Below are 26512 nucleotides of genomic sequence, written 5' to 3'. Positions count from 1 at the left end.
TGCCCAATCCAAGCCTGGGACAGTGGTACTGTCCTGTCAGCTCTGGACTGCTGACAGTGCACCTAATACAGGTTGCAAAGCCTGAACTAGTGAGCTGTGTAAGGATTAAAGCACACAAACCGAGTAACTCCAGAAAAAAAAATGAGCAGGCAGGACTGAGGCATCAAAAGCTAACACTGTCTTGTGCTCCTCTAACTGGCCTGGCCTCCAAATTCCAGCATTCCTGAATGGTTTCTGCAGTCTGTTGTCATCATTAGCATTTGGAACCCTAAAGCCAAATGCAGGCAAAGGTGCCCTTTAAGTTAATTATTTTTTTGCCTTTTTTTATAGTAAGCAGTTATCCAAACTTGTATAAAACTCTCATAATTGGATTTACTGCATGCTTGGCAAAAGGGTTTATTGTGTTACTACACTTCATGCTCACTGAAAGGAGAGATGCCCATCTGGGTTCCTTCCCCCATTCCAGGCAAGATCTCTACTTTCCAATTTAAAGGCAAAAATTGATAGCCTAGAGTAATGTCTTTAATCATGAAACATTAAACACAATTCTGTAGACTGAAAGAAGTTTCAAGAGGCATTGTGGGCAATTGAACAGAATTAGGATTAAGATCACTGATGATGAGAGACAGCTCAATGGCAGTAGGAGTCTCAAGAGGATAAATAAGCATCCAGGTCAACTCTTCTGTAAAAAATGGACTGAACGTGTCAGCACTAACAGGTTTGACTGGGAACTGCATGGTTTTTGCAAAGCAAATTGAAGCAATTCCTGTGAGAAACACAAATGCTCTCAGCTCCTGCTGGTACCCAGACACACAGAAGGCTGACTGGGTGATTTGTAAGTGTACTGTTAATGCCAACACTGTCCCAAGTCAACATCCTGGTACACAGAGTGGAAAGCAACGCTTCTGACTTCCTTCAGAGTTACTGCACTTTCTGCATTTCTACTGGATGGAAGGGGTTTCCTTCCCAGTCCTTCACTAAAGCAGAATTTATCCAGTACCATGGCATTTAAGGACACCATCTGCTGTGCCTGCAAACCCTTGCAGTACAAAGTTGTGCAAAGCAATCAGACAGTTTAGACATGCTAGTTTTTGCTGAACTGTTCTATGGGATCTTTTTTGGTTTACTGGGGGTGGTGGATGCACAGTTACCAAACCTGATCACTCTGTCAGACCCGGTCACTTGCAGAGAAGAAGGATGAGGGCTGGAGGTTGTCAGCACTACTGCAAATCAGACTGAGGCTGTTTTTAAGGACTTACTCTAAAGCGAACACTTTTCCTTTCAGAGTTTACACCTGCTTTTTGCTCATCATATTAAAGCTCCTGTTATTCTGCCTGAAAGAGAAAAAACATGCTTGCCTAAACATGGATTTTTCAGAAAAAGGTCCTTAAAGGTTAATAAGTATATCCAGCCTCCTATCACATACACTGTATAGATCACTGCATTCTCTAGTCTATTAATTTTCTATGTGGACCTCAACCAGTGACCTCAAATATTTACATGTTCACTCTGCCTTTGAGGCAGAAACTCTAATCTTTGCTGTTGCTTTGATACATTTGAATCAAAGAATTATGGTGAGGTGTATGAGACAATCTCCACTTCAAACAGAACACTTGATCTCCTTGTGCATTTCCCAGGAATACTGGGCTACATTTTCAGTGACTCTTAGTACACCAAATTTAAACCTAAAGAAAATTACTCAAATTATACAAAATATATATATATTTTTTTTTTTCCTCCGTGTGATTCACCTCTGTATGGATGTGGAAGCAATAAGAAAATGTTCACAGGAAGAAGGGAATAATTTATCCCATCCAGTAATTTATGCATTTTCAGTATTGCCCATTTCTTAGAAATATTGGCTGATGTTATTCAGTTTAAATTTTCTGCTTTTTAGCTGTATAAAGGACACAGATATATATAACATAGAGGAAATGAATTAACTTCTTCTTGAATGCAAAGAAATATGACAAATTTTCCAACTCTTTGTCTAACAGGTGTGCTGGAAGTAAAGCAGGCTCTTTAACATATCTTTTCCTGTTCAAATGTTTCATCAATTAACTTGAACTATTTTAATTCAAATATTTCTCACTGAAGTATATTGATAGCTGCCCTTACTCAAACACATGCTTCCTAATATATTTTAGATGAGTACTGTGAAAATGAGGTGCATTTAACTGCTTTTATGTATATGAAGTATCATATACAGCAGGTTCATATATTAAAAATATATTGTTATCTGTTCAGCTATTTGGATCTTTATTTAAAGGGTAGCTAAGCACATGAGAATTTTTACAAGACTCACTTAAAATCTGAATTCATTTTTCCAGTACTAAACAAAACTAATTATGATGTACAATGAAAACTTAAGTAGTGTTATAGTAGGGATCAGCCAAACCATTTCTTAAGGGAAATGTAAACTCTTTCCCTCCTCCTGCACTCAAGTTCTGTTGTCAGGTAGCCACCCAAGCACTGACATCCACTTGCTGGTACTCAGTGTGTAAATACTGTGAAACATCCTCTGACAGAGGGATCAGGCACACCATTCAACAGTTACAGAGCTTCAATGTCTACATCACAATTTTGTCTCATTCCTTTCCCAAGACATCTGAGTGTTCAGGTTTTACATGATCATAAATGCTACATTTTCCTAATGCTGCACTAAATTTTTAATACTGCAGCTGTGACAAATCAAATGAAGCAGCCTCATCTGCATGTCCAGAGCAGGATTTAATAACTAGACATCTGTGCAATCATTTTCTGTTTTCTTTACTCTAGATTGGATGGTCTGATTTGCTTACTCTCTCCAGGATGTAGAAATACACTATATTGTTAATTGAGGTATTAAAATAAAAGCAATTAAACCTGGTACAAGGAAATGCAGCTTCATTCAGAGAATGTAATTGGAATAGAAAAAAAATTAGAGAGATGCGGCATAAAAATCAGAAATGGAACACGTGGATCTATACCTATCACTAACATTTCTCCACATATAAAAAAAAATATCACAGATTTCTAACAGGTTGCAGTCCTGGTAATAGCAAGATTAGGAAAATAATAACTTGGAAATAATTAAATTCAAGCCTTTACTGAAATACCAAGAAGCTCTTCAGGATATCACAGCTGGAAATGTGTTTCACTACAGAAAATTTGGATAAGACTACAAAACCAGAAGTTTTGGAGAAGAATACATTAGCCAGACTAAGATATTTTACAGAAAGTAAACATGAATTATTATTCTATCAGCAGTGGCCAGGAAATCTTCCTGACATGCTAGAAAAACACGCAGAAACAGCTATTCTAGGTCTATGATGAGATTTTTGTAATTAATTATTGAACACTGTCTCAGGGCTGGGGGGTGGCTGTGGCAGAGTGGAAAGCAGATTAAAAAGGGAATCCTTTATCCCTACATGGCCCTGATAACGATGGGAAATGCAGAACTTAGAGCTGCATGCATTGTTTGGTTTTTATGTGGCAGCAAACCCAGATGATGCTGTGTTGTGTTGATGTTCTGAGAGCCAGGGTTACCTGGCAAGCCATTTCTGAAAAGGAAGGACTGGCTTGATGCCCTGCAGCTGAGGATGCTGTGCTGGGCTTTTCTGACCACAGCTGTCCTGAGTAACCCCTACCAGCACTCAGGAAGAACTGCCTGTTTGGGAACTTGGAGGAGTAAGCTGCAGAGATGCATGCTGATGAGGGATGATTCACAGATGGGTATTTCTGATTTTATTTTCCTCATCACTAAAGGGGATGATGTTCACACTTGTCTTTTGTGTCTTCCCTTGCCCTAATCTGCCTGCTTATGCTACTGGGCAGCACTCAGAAACCTCCATATGCAGAACCCACCACATTCAGTGCTCACTGGCTACTTCGTGCTCCAGCTCTGATACTCAAGCACTAAACGAGAACTTAAGATGTGTTTCTAAACCATGTCAGCTCACAGCAACAACTGCTACATTTTATACTCCCTCTAGTACAAGAGTTGGATATAGGCAAATCCTGCATTTTAAACACTTCTGGAGTCATATCTGAGACTTAACCTATGGAAAATATCCAAAGTTAATGCTTTGCCCAATGTTTTCTGCAGGGTAATTCTTCTCTAACTAAATCCAGAATTCTTTCCTATCTTTTCATTTATTGTGCCATGCAACAGCTGCTTTTGTAGTGAAACAATACCTTGATACAACCAAGAAAAAAACAGGAGTGCTGGAGACATTTGCTTTATTTGTTTTAGTACTGCATTTTGTGAAACTCTCAGAAAAGTTACCTTTTTCATTCTGAGATTACACAAATTATTTCTGCAAACAACTCAGGCTTGATTTATCTGCTGTGATCTAGGCTGGCTTCAAGATGTTCAAAGTGTAAGCCAGAGGAAGGCAACAAAGCTGTTTTGAAGTGTGATGGACTGTTCAGATGGTGGGGAATTACAAAATACAGTAACATGAAATAAAACCAGGACTTTGCTTAGTAGGGGAATGGACATTAGTGGGACCTGCCTTTAGTGTTCCAAAGTATGCATACCTGTGAATAGCAGTGAGGAACTGGTGAACAAAGCTTCTAAGGAAAAAATAAGTGTTAGGTTAAAAATTTGCTACAGCTATGGTGATTTATCAGAGTACAGGAAACCTGTTGAATTCCCTGTCTCAGACATCAGTGCTCAGTGACTGACTAGATGTTTTTGATGGCTGAGTTAATTTTAAGAGTGCTGATAACTCTTTTTAGGCATGCTGAGATGATCATTCAGACAAACCAAGCCTCAATCTTCTCGAAGAGAGCAAATCAGGGGTCAAGAAGGAAATCCTCCTCTTGGACTTACAGTGACTTGCTGGCTCACAACAGCTCATTTCTGTGAAACAGCAAGCACTGCCCATTGCCTGGGACAGTCTTCTGGAGTAGGTAAATAATCCACTTAATTAATTTTGTGATCTGTGATGCAGCAAATTGTATATTCCTAGGTTTTGCCTTCCTATTTGGTTTTAATAAAAGTAATATCACTGTGGTACCTGGAATTACAGAAGTGTCCTTTTAGATCACTGAGTTCAACTATTAATTCAACACTATCAATTTCATAACCAAACCAAACCATGTCCCTAAGTGCCACTTTTAGGTGTCTTTTCAATATCCAGGAATGGGGACTGCACCACTTCCCTGGGCAGCCTATTCCCCTGCCTGACAACCCTTCCCTGATATCCAATCTAAACCTCCTCTGGCACAGCTCGAGGCCATTTCCTCTCCTCCTAGCACTGAGAAAAGATACCAACATCCACCTGGCTACAGCCTCCCCTCACAAAGAGCAATGAGGGCCCCAGGAGCCTCCTTTTCTTCTGACTATACACCCCCATGCCACCATGGCATTTTTTGAAAAATCCTCTTTGCCCAGGATTTTCTCCTGGGAAGCTGAGAAGCCTCAGGGAGGAATGAAAACAATAATTATCTGATGGCTGCTCCTGTGTTTGCTGCTTTGGAATGTGGCTTGGGCATTGTTTACCAACAGGTGAATGTTTGATTGGTTCCATGTGAATTGTTTTAATTTAATGACCAATCATGGTCCAGCTGTGTTGAGGCTCTGAGGAGTCTCAAGATTTTATTATTATTCATTCTTGTGAAGCCTTCTGATGTATCCTTTCTCTTTCTTTAGTATAGTTTTAGTATAGCATTCTAGAATAGAATAGAGTAGAATAGAGTAACAGCATAGCATATCATAATAAATCAGCCCTCTGAGAACATGGAGTCAGATTTTCATCTCTCACCTCGTCCTGGGGACCCTCACAAACACCACATCCCCATCTCCCTCAGCCTCGTGCTCCAGACCTGTCACCAGCTCTGCTGCCCTTCTCTGGACACCTCCCAGCATCTCAGTGTCCTGCTGACAGTGAGGGGTCCAAACCTATTCACATTCACATCTTGCAGCTGCAGCTCATGCCTAGGAGCACCTCACTGCCTTGTTCTTTCTCTTTTTCTCTCCATGGATGAAAATATTGTTCTAATATAGCACAAGTGATGTGAAGAACACAACTTCACATTGCTATTTACCAGCCTTAGCATAGGTTATACCTAGTTACTCTTCTTCAGCCAGATAAATGAGAAACTCCTTTCAGCACAACTAGGAAACCCAAGATTTTTATATTTTTCCCAGACATGTTAACGGACTTGCAAAGGTTTATGGGGTTTAGATGAGATTATTTGTGAGAAATAACTCCCTTGGAAAACAAAAATACTGAATGATGATTTTATTTCCTTTGTGTGGGTGTTGTATTTAATTAATCTAAGTTTTCTAATCTGAATGCTTCATAAGAAGGAGGCTTAATGCATTTTAACCCAGAAACTGAACTACTTGCAAAGATTCAAACTTTCTGCTAGAAAATTACTCCAAATAGAAAACTGAACTGATACAATGAAATTTGGGTTACCACTAGCTATGGCAATAATTAACAAGTAAATTTAGCATCAGTTGGTAATAACTGCCAAGCAAATCTAACATCAGTTTTTAAAACACAATATTGTATAGTGATATTTCTATTCCATATTTTTTGCATGTTTTTAGCATTTACATTTGCAGTCAAGTACTGGTCAAATTGCAGTCAAAATGGAGAAAGCCTGTATGCATTTAAATTTTTGTACTTCTCCATTCCATTCTGCATAAATGGTACTAAAAATGTTTATAGGTTTTTAGTAAGACATAGTCCATGATGAATAAAAAAGAAATATTTTAATGCACCTTTTTTAAAATTCATATTGTCATATTGAAATATGACAAGAATATTAAGTTACACATTTAGGGACCAATTTATGAGAGAAAAATGCAAATTGAAATATGAACTACAGTTTTGTCATGTCTAAGCAGAACAATGGTTCAGCTTCCTCATCCTCCAGCCATCATTCCTTCTGCTGTTATCCAGTTAGTTCAAATATGAAGTACAGGCAAGCTGGGGTAGTATTTGAGAAAAAAAATCAGCAAAGAAGACCTAAATTTAGAAATGCTGCTGATGCACTGGACCTCTACACCAACGCTGAGCCATGGGGTTTGTGGAAGTGCTCTTTTATGTCTGAGGTTCAAAACTCCACACTTGGCAACACTGGTTACTTAAAAATCAGATTGCCTCACTAAAATACAGGGCTTAACCTGGTCTGTTGGCTCATTGAATGGAATAATTAGGTTCTGTTTTTCTTTATATTTCTCCTGCAGGATCCAAGTCTGAATTTCTTTTAACAGGATCACCATCCCTTTCTGTTCTGAGCTGCCAGGCAAACAGCACTGCCTAATCACACAGCTCTGTAGCAGTACAGCATGGCTTAAGCTACAGAGACATACTGAGAGTATTAGAAATACCACATTAATACAGATTCCTTGTAAATCAATGATGCTGCTTTGCCAGCCTGTGGCTCTCATAGTGGAAGAATCTGATGAAGGGGATGGGGGCCACTGTTCCCTTAGACACACAGAGCTCTGCTGAGATGAATCCCTCTTGTATGCTGGTGTCCTTGGCTAATGGATGGGATGCAAACAGGAGTGGACATCACAATTTGGCTGCTCTGTAATGGTGTTGGGCTCTGCTTCTGCATGCTGTGTGCTCAGCAAGGGGGCATCTGAAATTGGTACAGAGATCCTCTGCTTGCTCCCCAGCCCACCAGATTCATCTGGCTGTGCAGCTGCATTCCTCTGCTTCTCTGGGCTGTGGCACTGGGTAACCTAGCGCTGCACTACCTTTATTTTCATTAGATAAAGGTGGGTAAGAGAAATTTAAAGGCAAAAGCCTTTAGGAGGAACGAGACGTAAATTCAGTCATTTTAAGGTCTATTGTTTCTTTATACAGCTAAACAGACCTCCTTATCTAACACCTATTTAAGTAAGATCTAAATCATCATATTTATCTGAGGAATACCTGTAACAACTCAGTAATTAATATGCTTGTCTGTCTTCCCTTTTCCTTCCCAAGCAGTTCCTACTATGACATTTAGGAAATACATTTTGTAACTACAGCCATCAGCAACAAATTTCATTTACAATTTCTGGCCATAGCATAAACCACTCCCTCCAGGCATTTATGAATGGGAAGACATCCTGTGGAAACCTTCAGCAGTGACTAGAATCACAGTCCTCCACACCATGCACAAGCAATGTTATCAGAAGATATGGGAACAGGAGGGTGCTGAGAGCAGGCCCTGCACATCTTCTCCCTCCCAGGAGGGATGTGGTGAGTGCCCATCCCTAGAGATGCAGATTCTTCCTACCTTTCTATGGCAACCACACTGGAAGTGGAATTACTGAAATTAACTAAGTATGAAACAGCTGTATAGGATTGACCCCAAGTTTGTAGCTCAGCCTGGTGTCCTTTCTTTTGCCTCTTTTTACACAGAGCTCTCCCCTGTTGCATTTCTCACAACAGCAGAAAGTGAGAGCGTGGCTTGTCTGGTTAGAATGGAATGGTCACATCCCTGTCCAACTGAACAGAAACAGGACAGCTCATGATAAAGAGTAATTAAAGAAAAACTTCCCCTTTTGCCTTTGCTATGCCTCTGGAGGAGCCCTAACGAGGTAAATGAACTTTCCAACTAATCTACTGCCACCCAGGTGAGGTACATAGAGACAAATTTCACTTGTAGGGCAGGCAACTGACTCTGCATCAGCAACAAAGCTGGAAAATCAGATTGGAGACTGAGAGACTTCTTAAAATCCTGCAAATTTGGGATTTGTTCTCTGAAAAACCTGGCTGCAGCACTGAGAATGTACTGCTTCTCCAGAACATCAACAAACCTAATCCTATCAGAGGACTGATATGATGGCCACAAGCAGTTTCTACCAACAGATGTCCTGAGGCCTCACCTGCCCAGGTGCTCTGGCCTTCATTTCCCACAGCCCCTTCTCTGCCACCGACCAGACCCTGTAGCACCATCACTGCAGCAGTCCCAGCAGCTTCACTGAGCTCTGGGGACAGTGACACTGAGCTCTGGGGACAGTGACACTGAGCTCTGGGGACAGAGACACTGAGCACTGGGGAGAGTGACACTGCACAATGGGTACAGAGACACTGTACAATGGGTACAGCTTCACTGAGCTCTGGGGACAGTGACACTGAGCACTGGGGACAGTGACACAGCTCTGGGCACTGGGGACAGTGACACTGAGCTCTGGGCACTGGGGACAGAGACACTGAGCACTGGGGACAGTGACACTGAGCTCTGGGGACAGTGACACTGAGCACTGGGCACTGCGGACAGTGACACTGAGCACTGGGGACAGTGACACTGAGCACTGGGCACTGGGGACAGTGACACAGCTCTGGGCACTGGGGACAGTGACACTGAGCTCTGGGGACAGTGACACTGAGCACTGGGCACTGGGGACAGTGACACTGAGCTCTGGGCACTGGGCACAGTGACACTGAGCACTGGGGACAGTGACACTGAGCTCTGGGCACAGTGACACTGAGCTCTGGGCACTGGGCACAGTGACACTGAGCACTGGGGACAGTGACACTGAGCTCTGGGCACAGTGACACTGAGCTCTGGGCTCTGGGGACAGTGACACTGAGCTCTGGGCTCTGGGGACAGTGACACTGAGCTCTGGGGACAGTGACACTGAGCACTGGGCACTGGGGACAGTGACACTGAGCACTGGGCACTGGGCACAGTGAGAAATGCTGCTGAGCTGGTGCTTTGTCCCAGCCCTTGGTTCCATGGGAGCTGCTGCTGCTGCCAGCAGTGGCTGCACCTGCTCCTGGCCAAAACCAGCTGACAGCCTGAGGTTTTGCTTTCCTCATGCTTCATGATGCCAAAGCAGCTTCCTTGAGACCATGTTTCGAATAATATTTTACTAAAATTCTGACCTTTTTCTACCAAATAATTCTTGCCTCTATCTCCTCTGCCTTATGTAATTTCTGATCACTTACTGGGCTTTTTGCTGGAAGCTCTGGCTTGGTTCTGATTAAATGAAAAAGTGATGAGACAGACTGAACTAGGTGAGCTATCAAACACCTAGAAAACATTCCAGCATAAAAGTATTTCCAAAACAAACATTTCTCTAAGAGAAGACTTGACAAACAGCCTGAACAATCAAATTCTTGAACACCACCCAGTTGATGGGACTCTTTTCTGGGCTAATTTACATAATTTGACATAATTACTGTTGTAAACACTTGAAGATGCTTTGCAAGCAAGAATGACACCAAAGCCTGCATTTTATTGGGTCTCATTGCATTTGGCAGCTGTACAAAACTGTGGAGTATGGAAATGTGCTCAGAGAGATCCTGATTATACAAACACACACTACAAGCTTTGAATGCTCAATGCAAGTTTCTGTACAGGACAAAGACACCAGAGGCAGTGATTCCCTCCAAGTGCCTGCCCATCAAACCACAGTTTTGTCCACAAAGTAGCAGTGGACACCTGGCTGCCTGACTCCAACTGCCTGCAACTGAGGATAGCCAGGGAATTTAAAATTTTAAAACCAAAGTAAAAGATAAAATAATAAAAAAAAAATTGATATATATGCACAACATATATATATAGGTGTGTATACACATACTTCTGATCTAAAAGATGTGACTTAATAATTAATTAAATAGTTCTGTAATAGATCTACAGAAGCAAGGAGTCCCCTAACTGAGGGTAACCCATCTTCTACTTTTGCCATATGGAATTCACTCATCATAACATAGTACAAAGGAGGATCAAAGTGTTACCTGAAGGATATTTTTTTTTAAAAGCTGTGCAGTTTTCTATCAACCAGACTGCTGTACATGTCCCATCACAGATTGTTGTGGGGCCTCTCAGACTGTAGTGCTTCCTCATTCAAACTAATTTACCATAAATGTCTGTCAGGAAAAATGCAGTTTTTTGTGCTGGTCAGGGAAATCTAGTTCAGCTGGTTTATCCTACTTTGGGTGCTCAGTCTGTTTCCTGTTCCCCTTCTCACACAGTTCCCCACTTGCCCTGCTGTATTTTTACTTACCTACACCATCAGACATTCCCATGGAATGGCCCAAGAGCCCAGAGAAGTCAAAGCACAGCTCCAGCTAAAACAAAGTGCTACAAAAGGCTACAACCAGCATCTACATTTTAATTAATGGTTCACAAATTTCAAGGCAATATAAGCATCAGTATGATACTCACAGTAGTCCTGCTCACTGCACATATGGATAAGAAAAACCAGAACTTTAAAGATGTAATGAAAAGTCTTTTTAGAGAGAACTTCCAAGATGGCCACACAAATACATCTGTTCACCAGGCTAAATGGGTGCACTGCAAATGGAGTTCATCAGTGATCTTGGCAAGCCCTGATTACATTCATTAACTTTCTTCTAACTTACAGAAGGTACCCCATTGAGCAATAATGACATTTTAATTGCCTTGGGCTTAGCAAAATCCTTTCTGAACAGAAAACTTTTAATTCTTTCATTTGTCTCTTAATTTATCATGAACAAACAACTAACTAGCTTTCACTTCTCTCAGGGAGATGTTCCTTTGCAGAAGGAAGAGGGAGGCCACAGAGTTGAGTTTACCAGTGCTGCACCTTCCTTGAGAGACTGTAGCTGGAACAGGGAATTGCAACAGTCCTGATACTGCTGAATCCCATTTTTAAAGATTTTAACAGCTAAATTATCAAGGCCTTCTGCTGCTGTCCCCTGCCCCCACAGTAAGATCTAACACAATCAGTATTATGAAATAGCAGTAGTATCCTGGAGTAGAAACCATTAATTGTCACCAAAACCTTGGGGTATACAGTGCAATCACTGGAGAGGTGAACCATGCTAAAATGTTACTGAAATACTCTTCAATTTTAATTATACTTTTTAGAATTGGTATAAAAAAATCAAGTGCAGAGATGGATACAGTGAGGCTCCCCTCATGAAAAGACTAGTGTTAAAATTTGTGACAAAATATAATTGAAACTTTGCCCTTGAGTGGCCAACTTAGGGATTTAAGATCTATTGCTTGAGAGTTACCTCCTACAGACCTAGACAACTTTCAAGTATAAATACAAAATAAGCTAATACTATGCTTTAATGATTAATGTCCAGATGCTTTCTGCACCAAGATTGATACTAACTGTATTACAAATGTCCTAAAGGATATGGATAATGGCTATTAAAGAAATTATTGAGTTGACAGAAAAGATATTTGCAAATCCACATGGATGTTACAGAAAAATTAAATGTAGGAAAAAAAATTGCTTTTAATGGTGAGCCTCAGCCTGTGGGCTGGAGTACCCAACTAGATTTGTTGACTCAAAACTGCAGAGGAGCAACTATGATACCAGCAAACTCACACTAGACATGTAATGACTTAGTAATGTCATTTCATTTCATTGAGTCACCAGCATGCCAGCACCTGACATGGCAAAGTTCCACTGTGTTAAACTTACCTTAGGAAAAACTCATCTTTCTTTGAAAAACAGAATTTGACTGTCTTTGGCTTCCAACCATTGGAACCTGTTTTGTCCTCAGGGTATAGGTTAGCCTGAAGCCAAAACAGGTTCCAGTGGTTGGAAGTGTTCCACTGTGGAAGCACTGAGATGCCTTGAGTCACCCTGCTGTTTCCTCTTAGCTAAACCAGAGTGATCTCCCTAAGTGTTGGAGCACCTTTTCCAGCCCCAGAACTTCTGGGGCTTGTTTATTCTCCCTCATGTTTCTAAATCAGTTAGGAATGCAGACACCAGGCCCGGCCTTAGTGTCCTATCAGCATTCTCATCCCTGTGAAAGCACCTCTCAGCCTTTCCTCGAGCCTCTTTCTGCCTCTCTCACACTCATGTGTAAAAGCCTGAGCCTTTTTACAAAAGAAACTGCAGAACTAGCTCATTATGAGGCTGTTAGCACCAATGATCCACTACCACCATTTGTGACAGCTACTTCTAAAAGAAAACCATACAGATTTCTGTTCCTCTTTCCGAAATAGGTTACTTTGCATTTGACTCCACTGAAATAACCTTTTTTTCCCACTCCCCATAACAGTACTCTGCCTTAGAAGTTATTCATGGTGAACTCAGAAAATATAATACAAGTTTTGTACCCTACTGAGGTAGCTGACATTGGGATCAAAACTAAACCTGCACAGAGCTTCCTGGCTCTGTGCAAAGCAAGCGAGGATAAATCTGGTTCTGTTCTGCTAATAAACAGATTACTCACACTTCAACACAGAAACAGAGCTTTAAAACTTTCTGAAATGGCTGCTGGGCAAAAATTACCTGAGTAAATTGCCAGTAAAGCTTCATTCTCTTGGCTTTGGCATAATTGCATTCAATGAGCCTGGGCCTGCTGTTGACATCCACCAGGCATCTGTTGTCATCGTCGCCGATGGTGGGGCTCAGAACACCCACGTGGAGCTGCTGACTGCTTGTGTAATGAACATTCTGCAACAGGAAGCACAAACAGGATTTGTGGCCTCTACACAGAAGCAGCACTTTCACCCAAAAGCTAATGGCAAAGATAAATATGCTGAATAGGCTGACCCCATGGTGGCTTTGAAAGGATCTCCTTTCATGCAGGAAGCAACACAACATTTTAAAAGTTGGTCTAAATTAACAATTAATTGCTTAAATATTGGTTAAGTATTGAAGAGGAAATATGCAAATACAACTGATTATTGTCTCATGTGACTTTTTCCTTCTGTTTTTCCTTCTGTTTCTGAGGGTCTTCAAAGAGGAAGATAGACACCCTGGGATTGGCTTGAATATGGCCATCAGCTCTGATTAGACTGTTTCATCTGTGGATAACACCTCACTGGAGAGCTAAAAAAAGAGAACAGCAGCACAGGAGTTCAGAGCATCTCAGTCTTTTATAGGACAGATAGAAAGATAAATTAAGGTTTTCTGCAAACAAATGATAAAATCCACACTTGAAGCAGATGCTATATAGAAAGAAAAAGTTGTTAGCAACTGGTGACAGATACAGGCATGAGAGAGAACAGAATGGCCACATTGCAAGGCATTTGTTCTCATTTTACATTTCCTAAGTCAATACACACAGATACAAGAGACAAAGAAGAGGGACAGACACTGGCTGCTCTGTATTTCTAGCAGAGAAGGGCCCTCAAAGGCCTCAGGGATTACACCTGGGACCAAAGACATGAGTTTATTATGTTATACAAATTCTTTCTACTCTGTTTGACTACAAAGATATGTGGAAGGTTTCTCTGGAAGAAAGGAAAGAAGGGGAAGGATGGAGGGGATATGTCCCCTTTCAGATTGGCAGGTTACGTGTAAGCCCAGGAAGGTAACACAGGATTATACCAGGATTGCCTGATTGCTAATCACAAATAGAATTTATTTTGCTACAATCAGACCTTTTTCTTGGAAGGACCATGAGAAAGATTAAAGGGAAACATCGTGCTCCAGGTTTTAAGTCTGTGGTAACTCAGTGGTGGCAGAGTCACAACAGACAAGAGTGGACAGAAGCACCAAATTAATGCCCCTGCCATTTACTGTAACTATTCTATTTGTCTGTAACAAAAGGGAAACTGGAAATTCTGCTGGGTGTATTTGGGAATCTTTTTGGTGCCCAGATTTTCCTGGTATTTGTTCATTGTTGGTGTTGTGAACTGTTTTATGTGTGAGTGTTCTCCTTTGTGAACACTCTGGTAAAATAAGAGAGAAAGCAGAAAAGCAGAACAAGCCAGGTCTGATGAAAGATTTTGGAGCTTCATGTAATAAATAAAATTAAAAAAAAATGGAATGCTGTAAGTAGTCAATTCGGGGATTGAATACAACCACAATAAATGGTGGTGTTCTGGGCAAGACTGTGTCCCCAGTTTACCCTCCTGTAGCACTGCCAGGGCAGATGTAACCTGCCAGAGCTGCACTAAAGTTAATTACGTTACCATTAATGGTTTAGACTAAGCCAAGGTTTTGCCCCCTTAATGAAGTTTCATTGTTTTCACCCCACAGAAACAGTAACAAGCTTGAGCTGGCTGAAGTGAGGTGAGTGGAAGTTTTAAGAGGTTGAACAGAGAAAAGCTCAATAGTTTAGTTATGCCCTACAGGAGGAGAGCAGGGTAATAAAGGAACTGGCAGAGCACGTTTCCAGAATGGATGGTTACGACTGAAGTAAACTCTAAGAACTATAACAAGATCACTCTGCATCCACAAGTCAGGTTATTAACATTCCTGCAAACAAAACTGATGCCTTAGAAAACTGTTAAACATTAAGAATGCACTTTCTAGACAGGCCCAGAGCAACTATTTTAGACATGTATATGATCTATTTAGACATTTTTTTTGGAGAAACTGAGGTAGTGACCGAGCAAGGCTAAAAGATCAAGATGATCTTACAAAGGGATTGTTAGGACACCCTACAGATGAACTTTTTGTCGCAGCTCGTTTACCTCTTACCTGAAATTACGACTAGAAAACATAAAGGGAAATTGTTGGTTATTTAAATTTTTAATTAACAGGAAGGGATATTCCATTTCAGCATGTTGTCACTACAGAAAACATGATGTAAGAACATAAAGGGGGGTTGCATTTTTTTCTTATTTACACGTATCAGTGGCTGGAAACCGATGAGCAGGCTTGGCTGTAACTCTGAGAAGTGCATTCTGTGGCCTGAGGTCTGCACAGAGAAGGCAGTGTGCCTGCAAACCCTCGTGGCTGAGCTGTTTTTATCAGCTCACACACCTCAGCCTTTGGCAGCAAAGGCTGCAGGTAATCATTTCACCTTCTGGAGGGACAGAACCAACCCAGTTCACACTACAGCTCTGCCAGCTGCTTCTGGTGTCAATGCAGCCATGGCTCAGCCCGAGCCTCCTTCTGGGCAGGAGCAGAACCATGGCTCTGGCTGGAGGAACTGCTCAATTGCTTGTTGGCAACACTGTACAGAAGCAGAACAATCAAACACAGAGTTAATTAGCAGGCTGCTAATTGAAATATAACTGCATTTTTCATTGTGGGCCAGGTGGAAACAGAGGTGAGAAATCCTGAATTCTCACCCAGTGTTGGAAAGGCACCTTTCAGCTTGGTAAGTGGCACAAGCTCAAACTAAAACAGAACGTGGGAGGGGGGCAGCCTGTCCAGCAAGGCTCTTCCAAGATGTTGCTTTGCTTATCCAGTAATGTGGACAATATTTAACTGTTCTGTGTATCATTACAAACATTTTAGTCTCTTATACAATAAATCCATTTCTTATTTCCCTTCAGAATTTAACACGTTGCACAACCTCGCAGCTTGACTGCTGTCCTTTTCTACTGGAGGAATCAAATTAAAACCACACAACTTCTAAAAATTCAATTTGAGCAGCATGTTAGCCAATAGGAAGGCATTGGTTTATGTTGCACTTAGCCAGAAAACTTTTCTTAAAACCTACCAACAGCCCCTGGTTCCTGTCCCCCACTCTGAGACTTGAACAGCGCCTGCACAGAGAGAACACAGTAATAACCCTGTTGGGATGAAGGGAGGAGATCCATTTGGTAAAAGAGAGTTCACTATCACTGATTACTGTTCCAGTCTGAAACCTAAAGCTACTAAACATGAAACCATGGTAAAGCATCCCTTTAAACAGTTTCATATATTCAAAATACTTTAATTGCTTTCATACAAGACCTTCCTGTTTCTATTTGCTTATTTGCATTTTCCAAAATACTTTTTGAAGGCTTGTTTTGTTTTGGGGTTTTGTTTGGTTTTTTGGGGTTTGTTTTGTTTTGTTTGAGGTTTTTTTGTTTAAGGATGGTACACAAATTAGTTGTCTGGAGCAGGCCATAGGAGATGACCTGAGTTACATGAACTGAATTACCCTCTCAAAATGTACATGTCAGCCATGCACACTCTGCCTTTTTTTTTAACATATTTTAACTTGACCTGCAGGTAAAGTTTGGCCTTACAGATTAAAACCATGCTCATGCTTTAAGATCCTGCAGCTGTATAAACACACAGCTTGCACTTGTCACTTAAACAAGCTGTTACATACATCCTCCTTCCTTAGGAGGATGCTTTTAAGAAGCATCAACAAGCACACAAGCTGTTTTGCAGTGCACTTCAGCACAAAATGGACAATTGAGGCACTCTCGTTTAAAACACTTGAAAAGATACAGGTGAAATGCATTTCACTGGCACATTTGTTCTACAATACTGCAAACATCGCCATCAACCAACACAACAGGACAGAAATTCTGCAGTAATTCAGGGCAGTGATTTGTTGAACAACCACTCCAGTACTGCCCTGGAAGTCCAAATGACTGAACACTAAATATGAGCTTCTGAATTGTTGCGTTAACTGTGAAATTTTTACTTGGAACTTGGAGTTTTCATTTGAGCTACAACAGCAAATGTCACAGCAGTGTTTGTTCAAGGGACTAAGCCTTAGACAAAAATTTATTTTGATCCACTGCAGTCAAGACACTTGCTGTATGCTGATTTACAGCATTCATTCCAAGTTCCTTAGCAAAACAAGCACAGATTTTCACATCACCATCAAACACATACTCCTGGAGGAGCTACTGAATTTCCACAGGAAGAATCCTGCTTGAATATTGGTACCAAAGCACCAGGTAACAACTCTCTTTGTCTGTAACAAAATAAGCCTCCTTACATTTCATTAGTCTGTTCTAGCCCACAGCATTTTACCATCTTGTTTTCTCACTACAGCAGCATTGACGTACAACTGTGTCTCCTGGGCACCTGGCAGGGAGCACTTCTGTTCAGGAAATCACTTAGGTTTGACAAAAGGCACTCACCTTCTCAACAAGTGAAGCTGCAAGGACTCAGCATTGCTGTCAGTGAGAAACTCTGTGAAACCTTGGGTAGGATTTGTGACCCACAAAGTGTCAATGTGTGCCCTGAGCCTTTGGCACTGCCCCTCTCCTCCCAGCACTGTCCCAGCAGGTGGGTGAGTGCCCCGCACACAGGGACAGGATGACTGGAGGCTGCCTCCCTTCCCTGCAGGTCCAGCTGCATTCAGGGACCTCAGGAAACGCTCCCTGCAGGCCTGGGGCTCGCAGCAGACTGAAGGGATGGGAAAGGAATTCTTCAAAACAAAACCCTGGGTTATCAACCTAAAGGTTTGCAGCAAGCAAACAAATAAATAACAGAGGTTTCCTCCCTGGGTGTGAAGAGAAGCACACTGGCTGCCTCAAAGCAGGACAGAGGTGTCTGCCACAAGGCTTCTGCTCCAGTCTCTCTTGTGTTCTCAAAGACCAGCCTCATAACTAAACTCTTCATAGATAATCTTCCCCCAGACTGTAAAACGTGGGGGTTTCTTGTAAACTGTTGCCAGTATTTTTAATATCTGCTGAGAAACTTGGCTTGCAAATACCCTTTTATCCAACCGAAGGAACAATCAGTCTGCAGCTTTCTTGAATTTATTTTACTAGAAGTGTCCTATCCAAAGCCATCACTTAACTTCCGTTTGCTCTACCCAATAATCTGTCTATTCACATTAGGACAAGCAAAGTGAGATTGGTATCACATAATTAAAACTAATTAAATGGTTCCCCAAATCCTCATATGAGGTGACAATGTGTGGTTTAGTCAAGGCATACTTGTTTTCGTTAAACAATTTATCTTTTTTTCTTAAGAAAAACATTTATTTGTCCTGAAAAAAGATAGCTAAAGGATATTGAAAGGATTCATGAGAACATGAATGAGTGGTAGTTGAGAACTGCACAGGATTCTCAGGAAATCATCATAATGACTAGGAACTATTAGAGAAAATTGGGTGTTTTAAATGTTCTTCAGACATGCATTTCAGATGAACTTTTGCTCAATGTTATTTTTTTCTATTTAATATTCTAAGCTTAACATTTTCTAAGAGTTTGCTGCACTATCAAGAACGCTTACAATATTGCCAAGAGCTGTATTCAGTACTGCTACTCAGACCAACTCCAGAAGTAAGGAGAAGCAGCTTCACTCTTTATTTGTCATTGCACCAAGACACACCCTTGCTCATTTTTGGGGAATGCCAGGACTCCCCTCTCTCCTGATGCAATCTCATGTAGCAAATCAGCAGGGAAGAGGGAAAATTGAGAGTTCATGCTTGGAATCACAGTCTCCTCTAAATCTCAGTAGTTAAATTCAGAACAAAGGGTCTTTTGATCCTTCTTTCCCACCCATCTCCTCCGAGACAAATTCTGCTTTCAGCTGTAATCTTGAACTATCACTTGCACAGCCCTCTCACTGCCAAAGAGCTCATCCTCTGCTCAGCTGCTGCTCCCTGAAAAGCCCTGCAGAGTGCACCCACAGGTGCCAGGGGGCAGGGAAGGAGCACAGCACAGAGCAGAGCTGAGCAAGGAGGCCCAAAATCAGCAAATAACAGTTAGGGATGTAGAAAGGTTTAGAGCTGAGACAATGTAAATGGAACTACACATGCATGTAGAGTACTTCCTTGCTGATATTAAAGATCTGTGACAAGGTTTGGTTGCCTCTGTTTCACACAGGGGGATGATGCTAAGCACCATCCACAGAATGTCCTCCTGTACTTCAGCTCTGGCCCAGCCTGGTCAGACAGAGCCAGACCAGAAGGCTGGGCCAGACCTCACTGTACAGATCAGCCACTCAGTCAGGGCCTGCCAAAGTGAAAGGTGCTGCTGCTCTTTCTGAAAATCACCAACTCAATCACCTTGGCAGGCTTCCTGAGGGCTGGAAGGATCATCTTGGTGCAACACTCACATTTCGTGTAGCTGCGTTGCAGTGGCACAGTGCAGAACACACCTAAGCCTGCCATGGCAGAAATTACACCCAAGGTAATCCAGCCAACATTTTTTTGCCCAGTGAAAATATTTCAAACACTTACCCAAGATAAAATCTGCACAACCCCCCATGATGCTGTAGAGTACAGGGAAGGGTAAATGAGCTCTGCTTACTTGGACACAAATGCACAGCTTTGGCCTTTTCAATGCTGTCATGCAGAACTTCTGTCCTTGAGAAGTTTGCCCTGAAAGGTCAAATTGTGATTCCCGTTGCAATTAACACTGAAATTCCACTGACTTTGAGTGTGATGGGAGTCTTGGATCCAAGTTTGTTATTAAACTTTGAAAAGCCACCAGACTTCATAAAGGCTTCAGAGCTGAAGTGGGTTGCCAGTTGCAGTAAGTTATTCATGGCAGCTGGTTTATCATGTTGCAAAAAATTACACTTAGATGTTCAACTTAACACAAGATGATTATCTGAAGGATAAATTGCCAACTCCCCACTGTAAGCTTAGAGCAATACATACCAATTTTCAGGCTGAAAGCCATTTGTAATCCTTGTGGCAACGTTCCCAGATGAAATCACGCTGGAGACTGGGACACGTCTCTGCATTTATAATGAGCAAACTTAATGCTCACCACCAGCAGTATTTATTTGCTACTTTGCCTTTGGCATAGTAACTGAGGGATAAGAAGCCTGATTCACCACTGCTTTATTCCATCTTTGAACCATATTTTTTTCCAAATGAATCCATGAAGTCATTTATTGTCAGGATTAATATATTAACATACTAGGTCCAAAGTCTCAAAGCAGATTCATACTTGACTGTAACTCCAGCCAAGGAGCAGTCTGATGGATTCCAGTAAATCCAGACTTAGCTCCCATTGCCTTTATTTGGCTGTTTGTATTGTTCCTAATTCCTATTCTGGCACTTCTTGCTCCATAAATACATCAGAAAGAAAGAGCTTTCCAACCCTGATTAGAAAATGCCCAACAGAATGCAAGGTCATTCTGAACAACACAAACATATACATCACTAAGATGAAAATCAAGTGTTTTCCCATTTATTATTCATGTAGGAAGTGGCAGAGGAGAGAGGCTGTGCTGTCCTGTAGCAACAGCATCTCTCTGTCCTGTGCTGCCCTAAAACACTGCTGAGGAAGGAAATACATGAGAACATGGGCTGAGAATTACAGAAAGTTACTCCCAAGCCACAGGTCAACCCTCAGAAGATTCATGCTGGTTTTGGAGGCAGGTTTTCAGCCTGATGGTTCAACTTTAGAACCATTATGATGATACTGTACCCATGCTGAGGATCAATTAACTTGGAATCTTGCCTTCGTGAAGAGCTGACAGACAGCTCTGGTACACCAAGTGTAGCCACACCTTAACTTGGATTTTAATGGTAATAAAGTGAGATTCACTATTTCACTTCAGTGTTTAGATTTGAATCTACTGAATTAAGGCACCAGCATACTGATTATTTGACCTACTTGCTCTTCTTCATGTCCATGCACTAATTAGGACCTGAAATCCAAGCAACAATATTTGATAGTAGTAAAACCAAGGTGCTCAGAAACCTTCAATAATACACTGTGGTGCTAGAAATACATGCTTAAAATCACAAATATGTTAACATTTTGATAGAAAATAGACAGGTACTAAATGCCAGATCTTTTCTTTTTAATTTAAACTCATGAACTCATATTGCAGTGGAATACTTAATTCTGGTTTTGCCTACTTTGGTATTCTGCATTGGTTTTATTTTAAACAAGCAGACAAAAATCCTATTAACTTAAGCTCCGCTTTTTAAATTGAATAAAGCTGTCAATCATGGGTTTTAGATATGCTCTCAGTATTTACTGCCATAGTTCTCCTAATTCTGGTAAGTACAGAATTAACAGGAACTGGATAAATTAAAATTTACTTGATTTGGTTCCTAGTGTTTCTCTGGGTTTTGCTGTTTTCTCTGCACAAGATCTCTACATGTCTTCCACAAGACAAAAAAAAAAAAAAAAAAAACAACCAAAAAACCAGGGCAGCAAAAAAATCCAGAACCATTTTGGCACCTGTGTCCTGCTTTTTTAAAAACACGTTGTCTTACGGCTCCTGTGACTTGGACCTATCTGCAGTTTCCTTCACCCTTTCCCACTAACCTCTCTTGAACCTTCACAGTTTTCTTTGTGGATTCCTAAAGAATCCCATGTCTTTCTTACCCTGTTTTCTTTTCCTTCCACACAGACTCACCAGGGAACAAACAGCTTTTGTTTCCATTCGCTGATGGACTGGTCCATCCTTTAAAGCAGAGCTGACTTCTAGGCAAATTAAAGTCTGAGCTAGTTCACTGCCATCTGTGGATAAGCACTTGGTAACTCAGCATCAATAACTCTAAAAGCAGGGTTTTTACCTCTTCATAGCTAGACCTCCAGATTAGAATGGGCACAGTCATGTTCAGATAATTGTGTGTTTATATAATGCACATCTTCACCCTGAACCTCTTCCCAATCATCAAGACTTGCCATACAGCCTATTTTTCCTGCAATAAAATACAACTTTTCCACTTCAAGTTGACCCTTGCTGGTTTCCTCGCTGATGTCGAGATGCATGCCCACTTCAAATCCCCGAATGCTTCCTAATGTCGGTTTCCAGGCTGCCTTTCTGAAAGGCAGTATCTTTCCTCTTGTTCTGTTTTCCACACTGCTGAAACTCGCTTGTCTTCATTCTCAAAGCCCTTCTGAACCCTTCTCGTGTTACTTATCAGCCAAGCAAGTATTACCAGCTTATGATCCAGCTCCTAATTGCCAGCCTTCACTGTTCTCTGCCCATTCCACAGAACTTCCCAAATGTTCAAAATGAAAAAAAATAAACCAGTAATTTGAATTTTTCTGATTAATCCAAGAATGCTCTGTCAGTACCTCCTAGCATTCCCTTCTCCTGTCTCCCAGAATCTCCTGTTTCTAATACTCTGTTTGTAGGCTTTAGCTCTTCAAGTCAAGGGTGTACTGAGTGCATCAAGTCAAGGTTTTATTCTGAGGTTGTAGAGCACTTGATATAGAAGACATCTGGGTAATTATTGGAGTGCTTAGAACTGCAATAATAAGCATAACAATAAAAGAGATGCAGTGCCAGGGATGTATCATGCAGCTTACCACTCTTCAGAAAGTGGTTCTTCTAGTGGCATAACCTGAGAGTTTTCTAAAAAAAACTTGTTATTTCTACCAGTATTATGTTTTCTAAACTAAATTAGATGAATTTTTTTGTCTACAAGGGATAAGTTAAGGCAAATTACAGCCGAATGCCACACCCTCTTAAGATGCTCCACAGTAAACACCTCGATCTCAAGGGTTTTGAAGTTCCTGCTTGTTTGTTTGAGGTTTTCAGTTTGTAGATTCATTTAGTTTTGCTTTGTAATCCAGCCCTGTCATGTTTAATTTTGTGTGGCAGTGAGCAATGGCTGTGGATACAGAGCTCCTTTAATTCCTCTTGAGTTCCACAAGTGCTGTAATTTTTCATCATTTTGTGACAGGAACAAAGGAAGGTAGTTACTGTACAACTCTGGAAGAATCCCCAGCTCCCTACAGGTATGGCTTTACACATAAGCCTATTCTTTCCCCTGGCTTCACTTAAAGGAATCACAAATCTGTTTCTAAGATCAGATGAGCCAGTCTCACCCATTCTTAGAATCATGTCTGCATTTGATGTCAGTTTTCCAGAGGTACTACACTGGCAGCAACACATGCAAATTCAGGAAAAAAATTATCTAAAATGTAGTTACTTTTTGTGCTAAAGACAAAAGACATTAAAACTTCTGTGTGGAAGTGAACTCATTTTAACCTAAGTTGTTTAGTGACAATCTCTCTTTTGTTTGTTGTTTTTTTTTTAACTACTAGCAAGGACATATTCTTCCCCCACAGAGACACCTCAAAGAACAATACAACCACAAGAGTTCATCAGCCAGAGTTAAGTTTCTAAAGGGACCCTCATGCAAGCACCTTTAAGAAGCCAAATTGAAATGTCAAACCACCTGCAACCAAAGAATCCGCTTAGAGACTTCAGTTACAATGGCAATGCCAAAATTCTTATGCCAATTAAAACTAAAACAATAGCTTAGAACATCCCAGTGTGTCAGAGCACTTTGACAAAAGTGAAGCTCGGATGTTCTCACCTAGTCCCATTAGCAGTGCTTCCTTCAGCAGCAGTTTTAACCTCCCACTCGACCTCCTAACCTCTGAAATAATTCTACTCTGAAAGTCTAATTGTGGATATTATAAAAGCTGGAACACGACCCTTCTGGAGACCCACAGGATGAGAAGCACCAATGGTCTGGAGCACTACCAGGGCTCCAACACAGTGAGGAGGGACAAAAGCCTCTGCAGTGCAGCAGAGGGCCTCAAACACCAAAACTAAAAGAATGAAAAAGAATTTCACTTTGTTCAAGCACAGGAATGTGAGAGAAACTCAGCACAGATGCACAGCAGTCACACAGACAATCTTGTTCAGTGTTTTGTCTCTCACCTGGTTTCAGGAATTGTCTTACAGCTGAGATACGGCCACTGGGGAACCACATCTTAAAGGCTCATTACTTGCAGGTACATTGTGCATTTCCATGCACAGAACATTCAGTGCTGCCCTTTCAGTGACAAACAGCTGGTTTTGTGTCAAGCTCCACCACTTGAGCTGCTCAGTGGGTACTTCTGTGGTCCTCTCCCAGGTTAGAATTAGTCACATTTCAGAGTTCAACCTGGCACTATTTGCCTCAGGTTATCATGTCATACATGCCTACACTGACAGAAAAGACAAATACTATATGTAGCCTAGTTTCACACTCAGTAACGTTATTTTTAATCAACTAAAATAAATGAGATCTCTGTCAGGTTTAGCTGCATGCTTTGTCATAATATGAATAAAATTTCAGACATCTGATGTCTGTGCTGTGCTTTTCTTTAAATGACTTACATGACTTAGCAGCCAACTTTACAACAAAGTACGGATTAGACAGCTTGAATTCTGATGTCGCAGGCACGACTGAAAACCACCAAAGCAAAGAGCACATTTACCATTTTTTGTTGATTATCTCTGTCATCAACAGATGAGCTTTTCTCTTTTTATGAAAGAACAAAGGCTTTCTTTCCCTTTGGGCTTGTGCTGAAGGGGGCCTGTGGTGTGGCTGTTCATCAGGCAGGGGTGAGAGGTGCAGCTTGGTGCAGTTTCCCTTTCATGGAGAACAAAGCAAAGTTACTCTGTTCCCATCTGGGTGCACCCAGGAGTATTTTTCGTCTTAAACCACGTTAAAAGTCCATTAAGCTGAAGAAAATAATTTCTCCTATTTTAAATGGACAGCATCGAAATCCAAGCAAATCCTTAATCACAGTAGCCTACAAAAAGTAAAAATATTATGCCTTAGCTGTAGATAATATATTTCAAGTAATAAAGCCTATCACTTCAACTGATTTGTTTCACTCTTTACTGTTGCTCTCTCTCCATAGACTGACAGGAGCTCATGAAGTTTTATCCATCCCAACTGTATCCTAAAAGAAAATTTCTTCCCTGAAATACTTTTAAGCTTTCCAAGGCAAGTGGAAAAATATATGTGCCTTACTAGAATAGGCACTTTCCCTGCCTGCCAAATGCCTTGAGGGAGTGGCTCCACAGTTTTCAGGGTGACAGCAAATGACACTCAGAGAAAGAAGTCACAGCTAACATTTAAATGAGGATCCTGCACACTATGACCTCATGCAGAAGCTGGAGCTTCAATCCTGCCTGTGCTCATGAATAAATTGACAAGTTCAGAAGGCTCTGCAAGTCAGATTGAGATGTGTCTCGGGCTGGAATAGTGTGCTCACATCCCAGAGATTCCTCTTTTATTCTGCTCTTCAGGCACCCAAAAGAAGGGCAAAGAAAAGCATCACCTACTACATTTCTATCACTAAATGTACTTTTTGTGCTAATGGCATTTTAATGGAAAGATGGAAAAGAAGAATGCCCCTAGAAGCAACTATACACCAAGATTTCTCACCATGAGTATTTAAGTCTTAAAAGATTTTCTGAACTAGGAACAAATAAACAAACAAAGCAGTTCAAAAAGCAGAAAAGTGCTTTGATGTCAAGGAGGACAAGAATTCAACTGCCTGAGCTGTGAGGGAATCCTTACTGTGCTTGGCTGAGGGAGCTTCACTTCTCTTACACCTGCAAATGTTCCCAACTCTGTGTTGAGCCCTTTGCACAAATTAGGCTGTAAACCTTGGCAAGAAATAAAACTGCAAATGCTGTGATATGCAAAGGCATGTTGCTTAATCAGGCAAATAGTAAGATATATGCCCCCATTTTCATTCATTTCATTTAATTTCATTTCTAGGCCACTCAGTCATGCAGTGAAGGCTAGATATAAACTCAGGCCTTCACGGGCTAAGCAGAAGAGGCTCAGATTTCTGACTAGCAGCTTATCAGATGGATGAGGCAGCAAAATAAAACCAACAGCTCTAAAGCCAGGATGTTTAAATGACCTTCAAGTACAACACTGAATAGCTAAAAGAGCTCTGCTAAGCTCCAGGCCCCGAGATACCACTGGGCTGTGACGCTGAGCTGCCTTCAGCACCAAAGACAGATTATGTCAGGTTTTCCCCTGCATTTTCTGCATGCCTTTGGAGGTTTTATTTTAATATCTGAAGTAGATTATCCCAGAACAGTATCAACAGGACACAGACTTAAAGAAAAGAAAAAGCCTGCTGTCTTGCTGTTTAGAATTAATACAAAAACTAGGCACATCAGTCACTCATAATTAAAAGTCACTGAGTATTCACAATATAAATAATAGTTCTTTCAAGACTCTTTTAAGTAAATTAATTTTACAATATCCTTTCGATTGTTCTAAACCAACAACAACGCCTACTGTTAGCTTCT

The 26512-nt window shown here is 41.1% G+C and overlaps 1 protein-coding gene across 1 annotated transcript in view; it reads right to left on the bottom strand.

Annotated features, from left to right (window-relative positions):
- Positions 1 to 1067: 1067 nt before the first annotated feature.
- The window catches only part of LOC136571149 (polypeptide N-acetylgalactosaminyltransferase 18-like), a 79915-nt gene continuing 54470 nt past the window's right edge, over positions 1068 to 26512 (bottom strand). Inside the window, exons 12-13 of the mRNA XM_066571508.1 lie at positions 13184 to 13348; positions 1068 to 1334 (exon numbers count right to left, since the gene is read on the bottom strand). Coding sequence (XP_066427605.1) covers positions 1326 to 1334; positions 13184 to 13348 — 174 coding nt within the window. The 3' untranslated portion in view covers positions 1068 to 1325. The remainder of the gene's footprint in view (positions 1335 to 13183; positions 13349 to 26512) is intronic.

This window comes from Molothrus aeneus, unplaced genomic scaffold, assembly GCF_037042795.1.
Source record: "Molothrus aeneus isolate 106 unplaced genomic scaffold, BPBGC_Maene_1.0 scaffold_71, whole genome shotgun sequence".
NCBI classification, from domain to species: domain Eukaryota; kingdom Metazoa; phylum Chordata; class Aves; order Passeriformes; family Icteridae; genus Molothrus; species Molothrus aeneus.
The sequence above is the reverse complement of the archived record's forward strand: the minus strand, read 5'-3'. Positions and strand labels throughout refer to the sequence as shown.